Below are 17,672 nucleotides of genomic sequence, written 5' to 3'. Positions count from 1 at the left end.
CACACTAATCCCTCCAGAAAGCAAGTGACATGATTTCCCTCCAGCTATCCAAAGATGAGAAGATGCAGAATCCATCCCTGTATGCCCACAAGCGAGTTTCAGAAGCAAACAAACCAAACAAAAAGCCAAAGAAACAGACCAAAACCACACTTTGAATGTCATGAATCCTATGCGTATTTACTTCATTTTTAAGTGAGGGATTTGAGTGAACGAATGGATATAATGAGTGGATGAACAAATAAATGTACTTGATTAATACTGGATGATGGAAATTGGCAGAATGAAGACAGAAGGCTTGAAAAATACGCCTACATTCAGATTCCAATCCTGTCATTCTCTATGAAATTTTACATTTTTTAATTTTTTTATTTGAGAGGTAGAGAGAGAAATAAGTAGAGGGAAGGAGGAAGGGAGAGGGAAAGGAAGGAGAGAGGAGTGGGCCAGGTTAAAAGCCAAGAGGTAGGAAATCCATCCTCACCTCCCAACATGGGTATCAGAGGACCAAAGACTTCAGCCATCTTGTGCTGCCTTCTCAGATGCAATAACAGGAAATCAGGTAAAAAGTCAAGTAGCTGGGACTTAAATCAGACCTCCAAAATAGGATGCAGGTGTTGCCGGTGGAAAAACCCATAGTACCACTAAGCCAGTCCAATGTCTGTGAAATCTTAAGGAGGATGTTTAAATTTATTTCATGTGTCTCAGTTTCTTCTTATTTTTTTTTTTTAACGTTTTATTGTTTATTGGAAAGGCAGATTTACAAAGAGAAGAAGAGACAGAGAGAAAGATATTCCATCCACTGGTTTACTCCCCATATGGTTTCAATGGTCAGAGCTGCGCTAATCTGAAGCCAGGAGCTTCTTCTGGGACTTGCACATGGGTGTAGGGTCTCCTGGCTCTGGGCCATCCTCCGCTGTGTTCCCAGGCCATAAACAGGGAGCTGGCTGGGAAGTGGAGTAGCCGGGACATAAACCCACAGCCATATGGGATGCCAGAGCTTGCAGGCAGATGATTAGTCAGTTGAATTATTGCACCAGCCCCTCACGGTTTCTGTTACATCTTGTGCTGAGAAAGGAGAAAATTGTCAGGAAACACATTGGGTCACTTGAGCCAGTGAAATGCTTGTTCTGATGATGAGCAAGACCATATTTAGCCTCCCCTGTGGATTCTCTATGTGGACCCTTCTCAACCAATGTTCAGCAACTTAGGTGTTAAACTGTCAACATTCCCATCAACGGAGGATGTTGGGAAATGCTGGTTTGGGGGCTGGGCAACCTTTCCCTTGCTGTGCTCCTATGTACTGTGAATTTCCACCAAGTGCTGCTTCCCAAATCTAGTGAACACCACTGCTGCCTCCTCAGCCTGGCATCCTGCAGGACTCCTGGCTTCTGAAACAATGCTTTGGAAACAGTACTGATGTCAGTGATGTTGAAATCAACTTGCTGCATGTGGCACACCCTTCAAATACATTTTGCTCCCTTGGAAACAGTTGAAATCCAAATGACATATCTCAGTGTGATTTCCCACATGGATTGCATTTTGAAACCCAGAATCGGCACAGTGCATTTCAGGGAGAGTTTTGTTTAGCCCCCAGGCCAGCGGGCCAGCGTTGGAGCCTGTGGAGAAGGGTTGGCGTCAGGTCTTCCTTGTGTTTTTCTGGGTCAGCTGTGATAGGCTTGTCTAAGTCTTGTGTGTGCTGGGAGTCAGCCACCCCTGATGTGTGCGGGCCTGGATGCCCCACCCGGCCTCGTCTCATGGCACCCTGTGGTCTAGTTGTATCAGGTTCCCTCACTCATGCAGGCCAGTTCCCCTGAGCATTTTGACATTTTTCCAAAAAAGAATAGAGAATTAAAAGATAAGTATATTTTGGTGCAAAAAGAAAAAAAAAATGGAACTCCTCTTGTCCCTCTTTCAAAGTATGCATTTTCTATGAATATCCCTTTATTACAGGGTCTTCAAAAAGTTCTAAGCACCCAAGTAAGGTCGTCTTCTAATTCCATCACTCGTGATCTGCATCTACGTTCTTTCCTCTGTTAGAAACACCCTCTCCGCCAGCCTTGCTTCCGCCTGCTTCCCTCTTCGCCGTCTCAGGACGGAACTCTGCAGACTCCTTTGGTCTGGGATGGGAGCTTCTCCTAGGTGACCCTTGAGAACATGGGTGTCCATATTACTTGCTCCCTTGTTTTCTTTCTGCAGCTTGTTTGTGGAGAACTCAGACACTGAGGCTGGTTGTCTAGTTGTTTCTGAGAAGAGTCTCTGAGCACACCACTTCCTTCCATCTCCTTTCCAGTCAGTCCCCACCCCCACACCCACTGTTGATCTGTGTCCCATCACTGCAGGTTAGTTTTGCCAGTCTAGGATGAGTTGGCGCTGGATCCTCTGGTCTTGTTTGGGCTCAACCTTTTCCACTCTGTACTAGTTGAGAGACCTCTCCCTGATATTGCATGACTTGTTGCCTCCTTTGCACTGTTCACTGACCTGCCACGGATGAATATACCAGTTGGCACATTACGTCTTCTGTCTGTGGACACCTGGCTTGCTTCTGGTGTTGGGCCATCATGAGTCATGCTGCCATGGATGGCCACGGCGAGGCTTTCTGTGCACTGAGTTTGCATGTCTCTTGGGTCAGTGCTCAGGAGTGTACTGTTTTGTACGCAGGCTAGATGTCTGTTTTGTTTTTAAGAATCCCCTGAACTGTTTTCAGAGTGATTTGACTGACTGGACCTCCTGGAGCTGCAGGAGGGTCTCATTCAGCTCCATTGCTGTAGTGTGCAGCCTGGTGCAGGGCACGCACTGGACCTCCTCAATGTTTATTATAGAAGGAGTGGATAAGAAGCTCACATCTATTTTCATTCTCAACTACCCACTACTGCCAAAAAAAAAAAAAACAAAAACCAAAAACAAAAACCTGAGTGCTTTGGCCAACAAGGGACTGGGCATTTTATTGACCACCCATGAGTTCATTATTGGTGCTTAAAACACAAGGGAGACACAACTCATTTCTCAACTTGCTCCTGGGCCTGCGCCTCCACCTAGAGGGTAGCACTGTGGGCACTGAAGCTGAAGCTGAAGGGCGAACGGGGGCTTGCCTGCCCACCAGTATCAGCTCAGTGTATTTCCTGAAGTTAGAGCTCCCAACACTCCAGCCACGACCCTCCCCAAATCTGCTTTTTTGATCCCCCTCCCTCTGGGTGTCCAGGGGCAAGCCCACATTCAAGTCTAATGTGACCACTCCCCTGTCTAGATTATCTCTGGCCTCCCTCCCATCCTCCTTGGCTGCAGTGGCAAACTCCACCCTCCTGGGGATCTATATTCTGTTAACACCCTGGCCAGCCTTCCAGGCTGACTTTTGGTGTTTTCTCTTTCTTGTTACCACTCTCAGCCACCGTGTCTGGGAGCTCTTACGTGGCTTCCATCTGAGCACAGCATCCATTAGCCATGTAGGTTGTCCTGAATTTATGATCATCTGTTTATATCTACAGCTTCCTACTCTGTGATGGACCAGGCTTCTTCAGGGCAGCTGACCTAGTGACCCTCAGCAGGTTGACAGGAGCTAGGGCTGTCAAGGCTTCATATTCCTTGTCCTGGGTGATTGATTCCATGAGAGCAGGTGCATCATACAGTAATACTGTGGTTCTTGCTTGGAAAAGGTGTTGATAGAACAAAGATCTGTCTGAAAAGAGGAGACTACGGTACTACATGGGGGTTTTGTGTCACCCAGTAGAAATTAGCTGGCTTCCTTGGTGTTCATGACAGAAAATGTACCAGTAACACAGATATGAACAGTTAGAGCCAGTTCATACATCACTGGTGTACACAGATGATCCAAGTTGTTTCTCCAAGGGAGCCTGAGCTGCACGAAGCACAGAAGTTGATCTTGTGTCATGTGTCTTCCTGTTTCATTACAATTTTGGTTAAGCCCTGATCTTCCCTCTTTTCTATAAACTGGCTACTTTTCTCATTGTACAGTTCCTAAAAATATTCAAGTGTCACTTCTGGATCTCTGATAACAAACATAAATGGAGGAAGAATATTCCAGAATGGGAGGATCTTCCACTAAACACATTGTGTTCTCTATATTGTCCTGTTAAAATTATAGTCATTTTTGAGTAACCATAGCTCAAGCCTGTAGTTGGGAAAGATATTTCAGGGTTTGGTTTCTTTACCAATGTTATTTCAAACAGATAGACATTCCAAAATTAATGTGTCTTGTTTCTAAAAGCAGCAAAAGAAAACATTTTATGTTGCTCTGAAAATTGTGTGCATGTTTCTTAGACAAGAATACTTTTTGATATCTTGCAGTCATGCAGACGATCTAGGAGAAAAAAAAACCCACTCTCTTGTAGACCTTTAAAGCACAGGATTGCGTGCTAGTTCTTCTTGGATCAGGCTTTGGGAAAGGCACCTTCACTAAGAAATAGGTAGAACTGATTCGCTTGGGTGTGTTAGTTGGAATGACTTGCCTCCTTCTGCTTTAAAGAGTGCTATGTTGTGTCTGCAAAGGACCCTCGGCAGCTGTTTTTCCCTCAGCTGAACCAGGCAGAAATTAAATGCAGCATTAAAATTCCTAGGTCGATTTCCTGCCTTGTTCAGCCTGCGGAGAAATGAATTTAATTCTTCTCTCAGCCACACAGGAGGCACAGCTTGCACTGGGGGCAGGGTCCTGCCACGAGCAGTTTGCAGGAAATCTGTCCTTTGGCCCTGGTGGGGGAAGACTGTGCATTCCTGCTCCTGCAGAGGCCTGGACTGCCCTGTAAGCACCAGCTGGTCCTTGCGCTTACATGTCGCCTAATTCAACTCACTTCACAGTTGTCCCTAATTCTTAACAGACCGGGATTGAATATTTTGTCTCAATTATTTAAAATTGACATATTTTTGTCTACCTGAATGTTAATATTCTACACTAAACATATGAAAAAATTAAAGTGAGCAGTGTAGCAACCACTCAGTATGTAACTGGAACAAAAGGGTTTGACCAATCCTGGTTTATACTCCCACCCTGCCTTCCCGTAACCATGTACTATATGCTATTTTGAGCACATTCTGAAAGCCAGATCTGAAAATTATTCATCCATCAACAGTTCAGTAAATATCTCCAAGAAAGCCTCTTTAAAAAGCCATTATCATAGGTAAAAAAAATTAACCGTAATCCCCCATCAATTTTGGTCATACGTTTACATCTTCAGTTCATTCAAAGGTGTGTGTTCTTTTTCTGGTTTGTTTTTTGACTTGGAATCCAATGAGTGTACATTGCAGTTATTTGCTGTGTGCTTAATTCAGTTAAACATAAAAGTTGCAGCTGAAAAATTTCACTTACAGAAAGAATAGAAAATATTAACCATGCACCTAACGTATCTTAGAATTGTTTTTTCTACATTTGTTTCCAGGGTCTCTTTCACTTCATACATCCTCCAGCTTGGTAGTTTTTGCAAGTTTTCTTCAGCTTTCTGTTTTTTAAGTTTGTTCTTTCCCCCCAACGCCCCCCCCCCCCCCCGTTAGGTTTATCTCTATGTCTATTTTAGGCTTCCTTTGTCACTTTCAATAGTGTTCTTACCATTTTGGGTTGGTGTGGGGATTGACTTGAATGAAAGATGTATGCCGATTGCATATAGTGGTGTCTGGCATTAGGAATACTCCATACAGTATGTTTTCACAATTTTTGAAATTTTCCATTAGCCTGGCTATTCACATAGATCATTTAAAACACCTCAAAAATAAATATAAATGTTGAGTGTTGAGTGGAAATTGATAACAGTTCGAAAGACTGGTGTTCTAAGAAACTGGAGAAATCTCCTCTCCCGTTGAAGAATTTGAATATCTTCTTTTATCTGATCATTTTTGAGAAGTGGTCCAAGTAATATATTAGAAAAATATGGAGAAACTATGAAAATTGGTACAGAAGTTTGGTATGTCTCATTAGAAATTAGAGGAAATTCAAGTTTTACATAGTCACAATTTCCCCTCTCGCTTGCATTCTAACAACACGGTTCTTTTGTCGGGGAAGAAGGCAAAGTTATACTACCCTATACCAGGGATTGCGGATTACTTACAGCTTATTTCATCTGAGGGACAGCCTGTGCACTGGGGTAAATTAATGGGATTGTGCCTGCCTGTGAGAGAAGTTGAAGACTGCCCAAGTTCACAGATGAGGAAATGGAGATTCTAGATAATGACGATTATCACCCAGAGGCAGCCCATGTTGGTGGCTTAGTGGGTACATTCTTGTAGTGCAATTCTGCCTTGACTACGTCAAGGAGTCTGCTCAGAGCACATTCATTAGACTAAATAAGGTATTAAGAAGGCCATTTCAAAAGATCAGAATTCTGAACCGGTGATTTCCTATGACTCCAGATGGAATTTTTGAATCAGATATTCACCATACATTCAGCAGTCTATATGGACACGTTTCATTAGGATGACCTGAAACATAACATTTTTGTTGGACTAGCTGCCCTACTTTTACTTCCTGTTTCTTAAATGTTACTTTTTTAAGCTTTAAATTAACTCAAACTTATGAGAGTAAGAAGAAAAATTAATATGAATTTTACTTCATACAGCTTAATTTTAAGATGAATCTATATTTCAAGAAATTAAGCTAATATTTCCCCTGGATTCCAGAATTCCAACTAATACTTGTAAACGTATAATTCAACTATTGTTTTGTTCAGTTGGGCTTGTTGAATTAACCTCAACTATGTTATCAAAATGAAGCAGTAAAAACATTTTCTGATTTATATATCAAACACCTCAATGGAGTTTTATATTGTAACATTTTAACTGGTGTTATATTTCTCTACAGTTGTACATAAAATTTTTTACTTTAAAATACACTGGTGTATAAAATATTACTTTAGTGCTGTAATAAAAATACTAGTGCCCCCCCTTTTTTTTTAAAAAAAAGAAAGACTTAACATAGGAATCAAAAATCAGGAGAAACTTACCAATTTATTACTTAGGACAGATACACTCACAGTGTAAAATAACATGTTTTGTGAGTTGTGTGTTATCTAGGAGATTCTATTAGGTTTTTTTCAGAGAAAGGGCTGTACCAGAATTTGTAGCATTTTTTAGCAGGTGGCTACAAACTCAGTGAACCTTATCCATTTTATGGAAAATTTGTGCATCTTTCTAAAAAGATACAAACCCACATATGCGCTTGCCGATGGTTTGTCAACATTGTTGCATTAAATTGTTATAAACAGAACTGGCATCCAGAGGAGACCTCTTGATTCATTGCCACAGTGCTCCATTTCTGTTAGATTTATAAGAAACACACTGGTGGGATGACAGAAGACCCTTTATCACAGTCCAGATGTAGGAAAGGCTGGGGGCTTCAGCAAGGTTATCATGGAAATTGTACAAAAGCAGAATCATTTAAGAATCCCACCTACCCCCAGCTGGCTTTTTAACAATTTCCAACTTACAGCTCATTTTGATTCAGATTCCATTGCTCCTTTCTATCTTGTTGGGTTATCTTAAAGCAAGTACATGACGTCCTGCCCTTCCTTCGATATCTTTTCCAAAAATAAAAGAACCTGACATAAAAACCTATTCACAATTCTATCACACAGTATCGTTATCATACCTAAAAAAATCTTACTTAAAAACATGCTGGCATTACTTGAAGTTCTTTAGTTGTCTCAAAAATGCTTCCCTCGCCCCACCTCCCACTCACCCTTGGTGTATTTGAGTTAGATTCTGCATAATTTCATGTATTGCATTTCATTGACCTATCCCATAAGTGTGTTTTAAAATGTTTTCATGCCTCTTTTTTTACTCTCACAAATATTTAATGAAGAGACTGATTTTTTTTTTCCCCAGAAAAATGTTCTGCATTCTCGATTCTGTTCCTTCTGTCACTGTGGTGTTACTGAACCTACTCCCTGCCCCTACAGTTCCTGTCAACTGGCAGTCGGGAATGAAAGTTTGATTAGATGCAGGCTTCATGTTTTTGACATGAAGAAAAAAGCCTCCATGGCTGATGTTCCGTGTTTCCTCTCACAATCTGTCATGTGGCACAACAAGGTCTGTTTCTCTTTCTGGGGTGATCACATGTGTGGGTTCAGATGTTGTCAGCATGATCCACCCGTGATCAAGTTTCCTTCAGCTTTTCTCAACAAGGTTTCAGCAGCCATTGATGAGTGCTGCTTGAATTCGCTGCAGACATTGGGTCCAGGGTACTGAGCCTCACGTATTTCCAACTTCTCACCCATGATTTATTCTGCCATATTGTCTCTGAGTCTGGAAGGAGCTTTCTAGTTCTTTGATGCAGAGAACATGTGCTTGGGGAACAGACTCCCTGAGCTGGGGGATTGTTGTTCCTTGAGCGACTGCGTCTATTATTTCCTCCAGAAGGGATAATAATGCAAATGAGCCTACTAAAGTTCTGTGAAATACGCTTCTTAAGAAACTTGAATTATCTTGAGTTTCATTAACCTTTTAGGCCTACTGTATTATTTTATCACTAATGCCAGTTAATAATGCCATCTAGAGAAACACTTTGAAATACATCTCAAGGAAGAGGAGGATGCTCTGAGGTTAAGGTCATGACTTCCTCATGGTGGTACCCTACTTGGGAGGGTCGATATATTATTACATTTCCAGTTAGCATGTGAGTACTTCAAAGGCAAAATTAAAGGATAAGCTTATTTGCCGCAAAAAATATTAGAAATTTACAGTTTTTCCATAATATTCCTTTCTCATGCACCTTCACAAGACCCTGCGCACATGAAGATACTTCAAAAATATTTGCAGAGAAGTAGAATTAAAAGTAAGTTAATTTTGGTGCAGAAATTCTTGAGATCCATGCAATCAAGGGCTTTTCATTGCATAGATGGCTTCAATAGTTGGCGCTGTTTTCCTGGCAGAGTTTATACATCTAATGTAGACCATTCGAAGTCTGTTCACCACTGAGAAGAAAGTAAAAGTCCAGCTCTCACAATTGCAGCTTTAATACCACTTACTTTCCCACCTAATGGCTTCATACGTGCGTGTGCCACGTAACGCTCGCGCCAACACTCCCTCGCCTGCTCCCACAAGCACATTCTGGCTATTTCAGGTAGTGTGGATACATGAGGAATAGAAAAGGGCATCGCGACACTCCTTTGGATTGCTTGCTTCAGGCGTCAACTTGGGATTGGTTTTCTTGCCAGAGGTTCACATCCTTGTGGTGGCTCACTGTGAAAAATTGGCAAACCTAGGGAGAAAGAGACTTGTTTTCTTTGCTGTGAAGATACCTCCAGCTTTGCACAATAAATGCCTTCCATTAGAAAGAGAATGTTGCACATTAAGGCTCTTGAGAGAAAACAGCCTTTGTCAGTAATGCCATCAGGAAACAATTTTTTAAAATGTTTTGGAGTGGAAGCAAGAATCAGTCACTAAGGAGGGAGCGCAGCTTATTTTGCAGAGTTGGAACATTAATGACAAAAGTGGTTTTTTTTTTTTAGGTAGAGTTATTCTAAGAAAGTGTGAATTTTGATTTTAAGAACATGCACAAGGGATATTATAACAACAAACACAGGTTAAGCTGAAATAAACAAGTTCAGAACCCAGAAAATGAAGACAAGAAATTCAGTTGTGTGACTTTGGCTGGCAGGGAAGGAAGGGGATGAGGCTGTGGGCTGGATGGTGTTGTACTGTCCCTGGTCTCTCTTGACAGTAGACTAAACATGCTCTGCACAGCAATGGGCTCTTGGGTGCCTGGCCATGAGTGCACTGTTGAGGGAAATTCAGACTTACACAATTCATATTCATGACACAGTTCTCCTCCGAATTTTAAGCTGAACTTTTGTTTAAAAAGAATGATCATGTAAAATGCTTTCATGCTAAGCAATGACCACATGAAGTAAACATTTTTTAATTTGAAAGCACAACGACAGGAAAAGAGAGTGAATGAGAGAGCTTTTGTTTGGTGGCTCATTCCCAAATGACCAAATTGGCTATGCCTGGGTCAGGACAAGTCCAGGAGCCAGAAACTCAGGGTACCAGAGGCCAAAACACTTGGGCCATTTTCCTAAGCACCTCAGCAAGGAGCTGGATTGGAAGTAGAGTACCCAAGATTCAAAGTGGCATTCTGCTAAGGGATGCTGGCATTGCAGGTGGTGGCTTAACCTGTTGTGCCACAAGTCTGGCCCCTTACAGTTGCTGACAGCCCTTTCTGACTTATCACAGATCTGTTCCTTTTGACAAGTTGATTTTAGTCTTAGTGGGGACATGGCTCACCTGTTAGTTAACTTTCTGAATGCTATCCTTCAAGGACTGTGTATGAGATTACCTCGGTTATGCGTTGTTGGCACAACTCTTGAACAAGGGCTAGGACAAGTGTCTGGGATAATTGTAAGAACGTGATTTTCAATGCAGCTCCAAGTAACAAAATTGATTTCATTTCCTGAATGGAAAACATTTGAAAAAATCTATTAATTTTTTTTGTGCCTCTAACAGTATTTGGTGAATTCCTACACTCAAACACAAATCTAGCAATTCACATACAATATAACAAGCTGAAGAGGCCTTAGCTAAGATGATTTCAGAAGGCCAGCACTTGGTATAGTGGATAAAGCCCCTGCCTGCAGTGCTGGCATCCCACATGGGTGCCAGTTTAAGTGAAGTCCTGGCTGCTCCACTTCTGGTCTAGCTCTCTGCTGGTGTGTGTGTGAGGGAAGCAGTGAAGAATGGACCAAATGCTCAGGCCCCTACAGCCACATGGAACACCTGGAAGAAACTCCTGCCTCCTGACTTCAACCTGGTCCAACTCTGGCAGTTGCGGCCATTTGGAGAGCAAACTCGTGGATAGAATGTCGCTGTGTTCACCCACCCCTTGTCTGTACTATGCATTCTTAATTTTTTTCAAGATTCATTTATTTTTAGTGGAAAGGCAGATTTACAGAGAGAAGGTGACACAGAGAAGATTTTGTCCACATGGCTGCAACGGCTGGAACTGGGCCGAAACAATGCCAGGAGCCAGGAGTCTGCCTGGGTCTCCCATGCAGGTGCAGGGTCCCCAGGCCTTGGGCCATCCTCGACTGCTTTCCCAGGCCACAAGCAGGGAGCTGGATGGGAAGCGGAGCAGAGGGACAGGAACCGACACCCGCTTTGCCATGTGGCTGAAAAGATTCTGATGGCACTTTATTCGATGAAAATATGATGCACAGTTGTGTTTTCAACACTGAGTTCACAGTCTGGTTCTGAAAATAGCTGTCCAGTGGCTGTAGCAAAGGCCGCTTCTTCCTCCCATTGGTTAGGAATTCCAGAGTCAGGTCAGCAGGGAAAAGTATGAACATGTAAGTGCAAGTGTCTACCAGCAGGTTACCACTAAGAGCTGCAGATGAGACTAGTTAAAGAAGGGGCTGTGTGTTTCTACCCTCCAGCCAGACGTGTGGTATGGGCATGTTCTGCCCAAGGTATCCACTCTCATGGTACAGAGTAGTGCCAGCCATGATGCCTACAAGCTTTAGAGTTTTATTTTTGATTAACCCATGATGATGGAGCTAAAACTGCATTAGAAGGCTGTCCTTGACTTCAAAACAGTTTTCATGAAGACAGTAAGAAGTTCTTGGCAAAGGCTGACATTTTAGTGTATAAATAAAATGCTCAGTGAGGTTGGAGGAAAAGCACCTCACAAGGAGAAGCTACTTTCTGTTTGGTTTAGCCGAGACTGGGGACTTTCTGCTCATTCGTTTTGCAGTGAATAATGGTTACTCCGCTCAATTTCTAGAGATATGGGGGAGATCAAATTATTTCTTTTCTGTCAAGATGAGAAATTATATTGAGATACTTGGTTGCAAAGTTTTTGTATCATTTGAAATCCTATTTTATTATTTAGCTTGTTAGTAATCTTTCTTTGCTTTTAAAAAATAAGGTATTTTCTGTTTTTGCCTGCCAATGTTTAGGCTTGCTTTAATCAGAAACAAAACTGGTGATTGGTTTTACTCCCCAAGGATCCTGCTTTCTGAAGCAGTGAGGTTTAATTTTAACAAGTGCTTTTCCAGTGTGGGGCGCTTAGAGGGGCATTTTCTCCAGAGTAGAGAGTGTGGACAAAGGTGGCTGGCCTGGAGGAGCCTGCAGTTGCTGTGCTAGAGAGCTGTTAGGGTTGAAATGAAGTCATAAAATCAGAAATCATCCAACAGTTTCAAATTTCAAAGACCAACGGCCTGCCCTCACCTGCACAGTTCAGGTACAGACCATGCAGGGACATGGCAAAGGAAATTGAGTTCCCATACAAGTGACTCCCGGCCTCGGCGGTGTCAGCACTCCATCTGGACTCACGCCATGGGCTGTTCACCCGGGGGGCCAATGAGCTTTTGCCTAGAAGTGTCTTTCTCTTGTATTTCCATCCTGATTTAGAAAAGTTCTACTTGAGCCTGTCTTCTCACCTTGTACATACAAACATTCTCCCTGGCTCCCTACATCTCTTCTTGCTTCTCTGTCTTCCAGAGCTAGGGCCCACAATTTAGTATAAAAGAATTCTTTGTTATGCATTTTGGATTTTAAAAATAAGTCTCCCAGAGCCACTCAAAAGGGACTACCTAGAGTCTTCTGTATTTTGGACTCGTTGCTGAAGGCTTCACAGCCTGAAGAGGGAAAGTTCCACAGACCGAGATCTGCTTCTGTCCCCGGCGTCGTGTTGTCACCTCCCAGCTGCCTTGGTCAATGGATAGCTTCCTCTTCTGAAGATGGGGATGTCTCGTGTTCTGGCTGGAGCACCTGTTGGTGAGGAAGTGGCCCCATAGGGACTTAGGTGTCCTGTTCGCTCTGCCAGCATCCTCTTTGTGGAAACTTGGAGGTTTTCCCTTTGAAGTTGGGCAGCCATGAGCATCAGCAGTTCACTGGGGCTTTCTGCACGGAGAGGTGAATTGGCTTCATTCGATGACTGGGGATCAACATTCACAGTATGAATGTGTCTTGTGACTGCAGGCATATTTTAGGGATAAAATGAGATGGAGAACATTCTGGGTCAATCTATAGTCCTGTGCTAGTAGTGAAGTCATTGCCCAGGGATCTTTGTGCTCACTGATTCAGCGAGGGACGTCTCTCATTCTGTAAGAATTGCCGTGTCCATGTTGAGAGGCTCAGAATGTCTTTGTGTTGTTCTTTCTTACTTTCTTTGTCGCTCATTCCTGCCAACCCTCGATTCTCATTTTCTTTGGTTGCCCAGGAGCTTGCTTAGGTGGGTAAGCTCATAAGCACTTCGTCATCAGAATGCCAGGGGGTCTGTATAAACACCTGGATAATAGAGGCTTAGATCCTGCAGGGGACGCAGGGGCCTCTGGCTGGCCATCCTCTTCTCCACCTGTATTCCCTACCTATTCTCCTCCCGGCTGGGCGTTTGGAAATTTAGCATAGAGCCGAGCCTAGGGGAGGATAGTCAGTGAAATAAATGCGGAGATAGGTTTTGCAGCGAGTGTCTTTAAATCAAAAACAACCTTCATCTCCCCTTTAAACTATGATAGTAGAGGGTGTTTCTTTCTCCAAAAAAAAGGAGATTACACAGTGCTTTGCTGTTGCTAGGTAACCAGAGAAAAGCCAACCCCAGTCACAGTTGATATTGGCCTGATTTTCCCTTGGAACCTGGCTACCGTTATTGAAGACTCTGTGTGGTCTGAACAGATTTGCACAATGCTGAGGCTGCTCTGTTGCTACCCCTTGCCCTCAGATACATTGAGGCATGGAGATCCCCCTGAGAGGAGGCGCTACACCATTTCACTGGACCAGTCACTGTACACCAAGGCCTCTGCCTCCCTTAACAAAATGGGTGGGCACTGGGCATGCCTGTCTCAGCAGTAGCACTGATTTAGCAGGTCTGGAGTGATGGGATGCTTTCCTGAGAGCATTCTTAGGCTCAGGAGGCACTTTTGCATGCCATGCACCTGAAGGAACTCCTCCCATTGCTTTCTGTCCAGGCCCGGCCATTCTCTAGGCACTGCATTTTCTAATCTCTGTCCCTTGTGGATCTCAAGCTGAGGCTCTCATAACCTGTACCATCTGTCTTTTGCAGATCTGCACACTTCCCAGGCCGAGTCCCCAGTCCCTGACAACCCCAGCCCACTCCACCCTCCGCCGCAGACGTTTGCAACAGAAACAAAGCTTGGTCTACAGACAGTGACCAGAGAAGATGGGGAAACCATAGATGAAGTGGAAGAAAACATTGTTTACCTCTGATTGCATTGTCATCGTTTTTCCAAATCAAACAAAACACTGGCACTTTGGGGAGAAACTTTTTTTTCTCCTGTACTCTATGGGGGATTGTGTCCAAATTGTTTTAAGAAACATATTTAATATTTCATGCCAGTTCATTTTATTGGCATGAATCTGATCATTAAATTATTGAAAGCAGCTCTTTTTGTATCATCTTTAACTTATCACATCTAATTTTCAGATTTCTGGAAGAGAAACTAATTTGAAGAAGCAGAAATATTGCAAAAAAAAATTGTTTTGGCCCCATGGTAGAATTCTGTATTGCATTTGCAGCCGTGTTGTCTGGGTGTTGAAGTGCCTTGAAGGGTGATGTTTGTAAGGGATCCACTTTGGCAGCCACAGAGCGGCTCCAGGGCCCGCCCAGGCAGGAGGATGTGGAAGTAGCTCTTTCGCGGTTATGTACTGATTTCTCTTGGGAACATCAAGGGTAGAGACTGTTCAACCAATAACGCCCTTCCTGGCCACCGTTCCAGATGCAGGACCTGCTGGGGACCGGCACCATTTCAAGTCACAGTTCAGCAGCCACAGCAGCAGCTGTCAGCACTGCCTTGAGCCCGGAGCCCCCCAGCGAGTCCATTCTGATGTAAATAATGAAACTGCATGGGAGCCCTCCCTCCTGGTCCCATGCGTGTCCCATGCCTTCCTGGAGCACTGACAGCCACCAATCCCTGAAGGAGCTCCTCCCTGCCCTTATCCAAGAAATATCCCTCATGCTCAGGGCAGCCTGAGCCTGGACATGCTCTTCGATGTTGTGCAAAGCCAGCTCACCCTGCTGCCTTCAGAGTCCCCTGGGTTTATGTATGGGAAAATGACCCTGGGAGAGGTGTCCCCTTATTCTTCAGCAATGTTTGTGTATGTCTCGGTCATTGTCAATAAATACATTGATGTCATCGTCTTCTCTTGCCATTTTCATGTGAAGGGCAGGACCCTGGTGTAACACACTGCACACACACTTGAGAATTGAAAATAGAGAACTATAAAATTGATCCAGAATCAAAAACCTGCCAGAGGCAGATGTGCTAGGAACTGGAACAACTCACCCAGGCCCTAAGGGGTTTTTTTTCCCCCTCAAAGTTAGAAGTTGTTTATCTTCACATAGGCAAGTCATGTGATTCTCACCAATCACTTCACCTCCAAGTGGACCTCCTAAACTCTAAGATGCATGTCTTGCTCCAGGAGTCCTCAAGAAATAGCTTTCTTTTCTGCTCTAATAAAGTCCATTTCATATTCTGTATCCCTTGAATGAAAAACATGTAGGTGTTTTTTTAAATCTAAGCATTTGCTCCAATAACTCAAAATGCCTTCCTGTTTCTCATGATGGCAAATATGGGATGAGTTCAGAATCCCATGGGCTTCCTCAGAATACTTGGGCTTGCCTCCGTCTCAAGCCCTGCAGGACCGGCATCTCCATGCAGTTCCTCTGGGGAATCCCAAGCACTTTTGTGTATTCTCATAGTCGTAGCTGCTCCTGGCAGTACTCCTGTCACAAGATGACTTTTCCAGTGAGTGTAACCGAACTTCTGGGCTTTTGGAAAAATTCTTTTCACTTTGCCCTCATAATGTCCTCCTGGATTTTGCTGTGACCTGAATGGTTGTGTCTCCCCACAGTTCTATGCTGAAAACCTGATCACCGATGTGTGGCTGTCGGGCAGTGGGGTTTGAGGGAAGTGACTGGGTGCTGAAGATGGACCCTGCGGGGATGAGGTCAATGTCTTTGGAAAGGTTCCCCAGGAAGCTCACTCACCCCCTCACCATGTGGAGGACATAGCAGTAAGCACCATCTCTGAACCACCGTGTAAGTCTTCACCAGACGCATGTATCTGCTGCCAGGGTCTTCATTTGGACTTCCGAGCCATGAGCTGTGTGAGAAATAACTTGCGTCGTTCTACCAACAACATAGTGTATGGGGCTTTGCTGTGTTACCCAGAGCAGACCGAGGTGGACCTCTGTAGGGAGGGGCTCTCTGCCTCCACTACAAACTCAGCAACCTGGAGAAGATGACATCATGCCCCAAGATCGTCTTTTCCCTCTGTCTCTTGGAGGCTGCACACGTTTAAGCATCATCTCATCTAGATTCCGAGGGACTCTGCATTGGATCGGGACCGCAGAATTGCTGGCATCGTGTGGCACTTGCAGCCCACGCACAGTTGGAAGCTTGTTCATTCAGAAAGTGGTAAAAACACTTAGTACAGCAGAGGAGTGGGTGTGCAGGCTCGGGTACACGCGCGTTATGTAAGGGAAAGAGGGTGATGTCATTGAAGCCTAAGTGAAAGATCATAAAGGAAAAATAAGTATGGTTTCCTTCCTGTGACCAAAGGCCCCTTTAAGCTCAGAAGACCCAACCTAAAATTACTAATGTTTCTCCTCTGTCTTTCCTAGGGAAGGCAACAGAGCAAGGCAGTTGGGAGCTTGATGCTTAGAGCCAGATCTGCTACTGACTGGTTGTGCATCCTGGGCATATTACTTCATTTCTCTGTTTCCTCATCTGTAAAAACAAGGTGATTGCCTTCTACAATTATAATTGCAGGGATAAAATGATTAATACACACATTGTGTTTAGAGCAGAGCCTGAGGCACTGGAATCACTCAATATAGGCAGGCTATTAGCATGAAAGAACACTTTTAATAATTGCTCATCCTGGTTCCAATCTTTAAGTGAGATTATTTCTGCATAGCCAGAAATGACGTATAGAGAACTTGTTGGCCAGCCCTAAGGTATGAGAAAGGTTCCATAAGGATAGCCTGTTAACTCATTGCATCTCTATCTATTAATCTATATATTCAATAAACAACTCTTGCCAGGATTGCCACCTGCGAAGAGTAAATGATTTATACATGCACTGCATCTGTAAGACTGTCTGCTAAAGGTCAAGGAGGCTGCTGAGGACAAAGAAAAGATGAACAAGCCTGCAAGCAATTGAGCAGATGGTCCTGATGCAGACAGGCAGAAACAACAAATGATACAGAGAAGTGCAGGTAGCTCTGTGAGCTGATAGAAAGAGCCCATTGGCGTCGACAGGATGTGGGATGGAGGAGTCATTCCACAGTGGAAGGTGCCTGAGACTTGACGGGGAAAGACTGTCCAGCAAGAAGGGCAATCCCAGCACAGGTCAGCGTGTGCGGAACAAGACGCAGAAGTGCTTTAAGCATGTGTTTGGAGGTAACCACACAACTTCCTTCCCTCTACGTGAAGGCGTCCGACGGGAGCAGCCATCTGTGCCTGCCTTTTCAAAGTACTTGTGTAAGTATTCTCTCTTTCAAATAACATGAAAATAAACAAGAATAAATGGAAAAATAAAAAGGAAAGGAATACATGCAAGGAAGATTCCAGTATGAACTTAGTAATTGGCATGAAGAGTTTATCCTGTTCTTTCTTGACTGCCTCTCCCTTTACTAATGTGAGACAGGGCCACCGGCTGCACAACACCAGGGGGCGCCATTCTCATTGTATGAAATCAGACTCCACACCCATGACTTCTGAG

At 43.7% G+C, this 17,672-nt stretch overlaps 1 protein-coding gene across 1 annotated transcript in view; it reads left to right on the top strand.

Moving 5' to 3' along the window:
* ARHGEF28 (Rho guanine nucleotide exchange factor 28) overlaps positions 1–14,233 on the top strand; it is a 251,694-nt gene extending 237,461 nt beyond the window's left edge. The window contains 1 exon segment of the mRNA XM_058656335.1: positions 13,991–14,233. Within this exon segment, the coding sequence (XP_058512318.1) occupies positions 13,991–14,154 (164 nt within the window). The 3' untranslated portion in view covers positions 14,155–14,233.
* The last annotated feature ends 3,439 nt before the right edge of the window (positions 14,234–17,672 follow it).

Source organism: Ochotona princeps, chromosome 28 (genome assembly GCF_030435755.1).
Source record: "Ochotona princeps isolate mOchPri1 chromosome 28, mOchPri1.hap1, whole genome shotgun sequence".
Lineage (NCBI taxonomy): Eukaryota > Metazoa > Chordata > Mammalia > Lagomorpha > Ochotonidae > Ochotona > Ochotona princeps.
The sequence above is the reverse complement of the archived record's forward strand: the minus strand, read 5'-3'. Positions and strand labels throughout refer to the sequence as shown.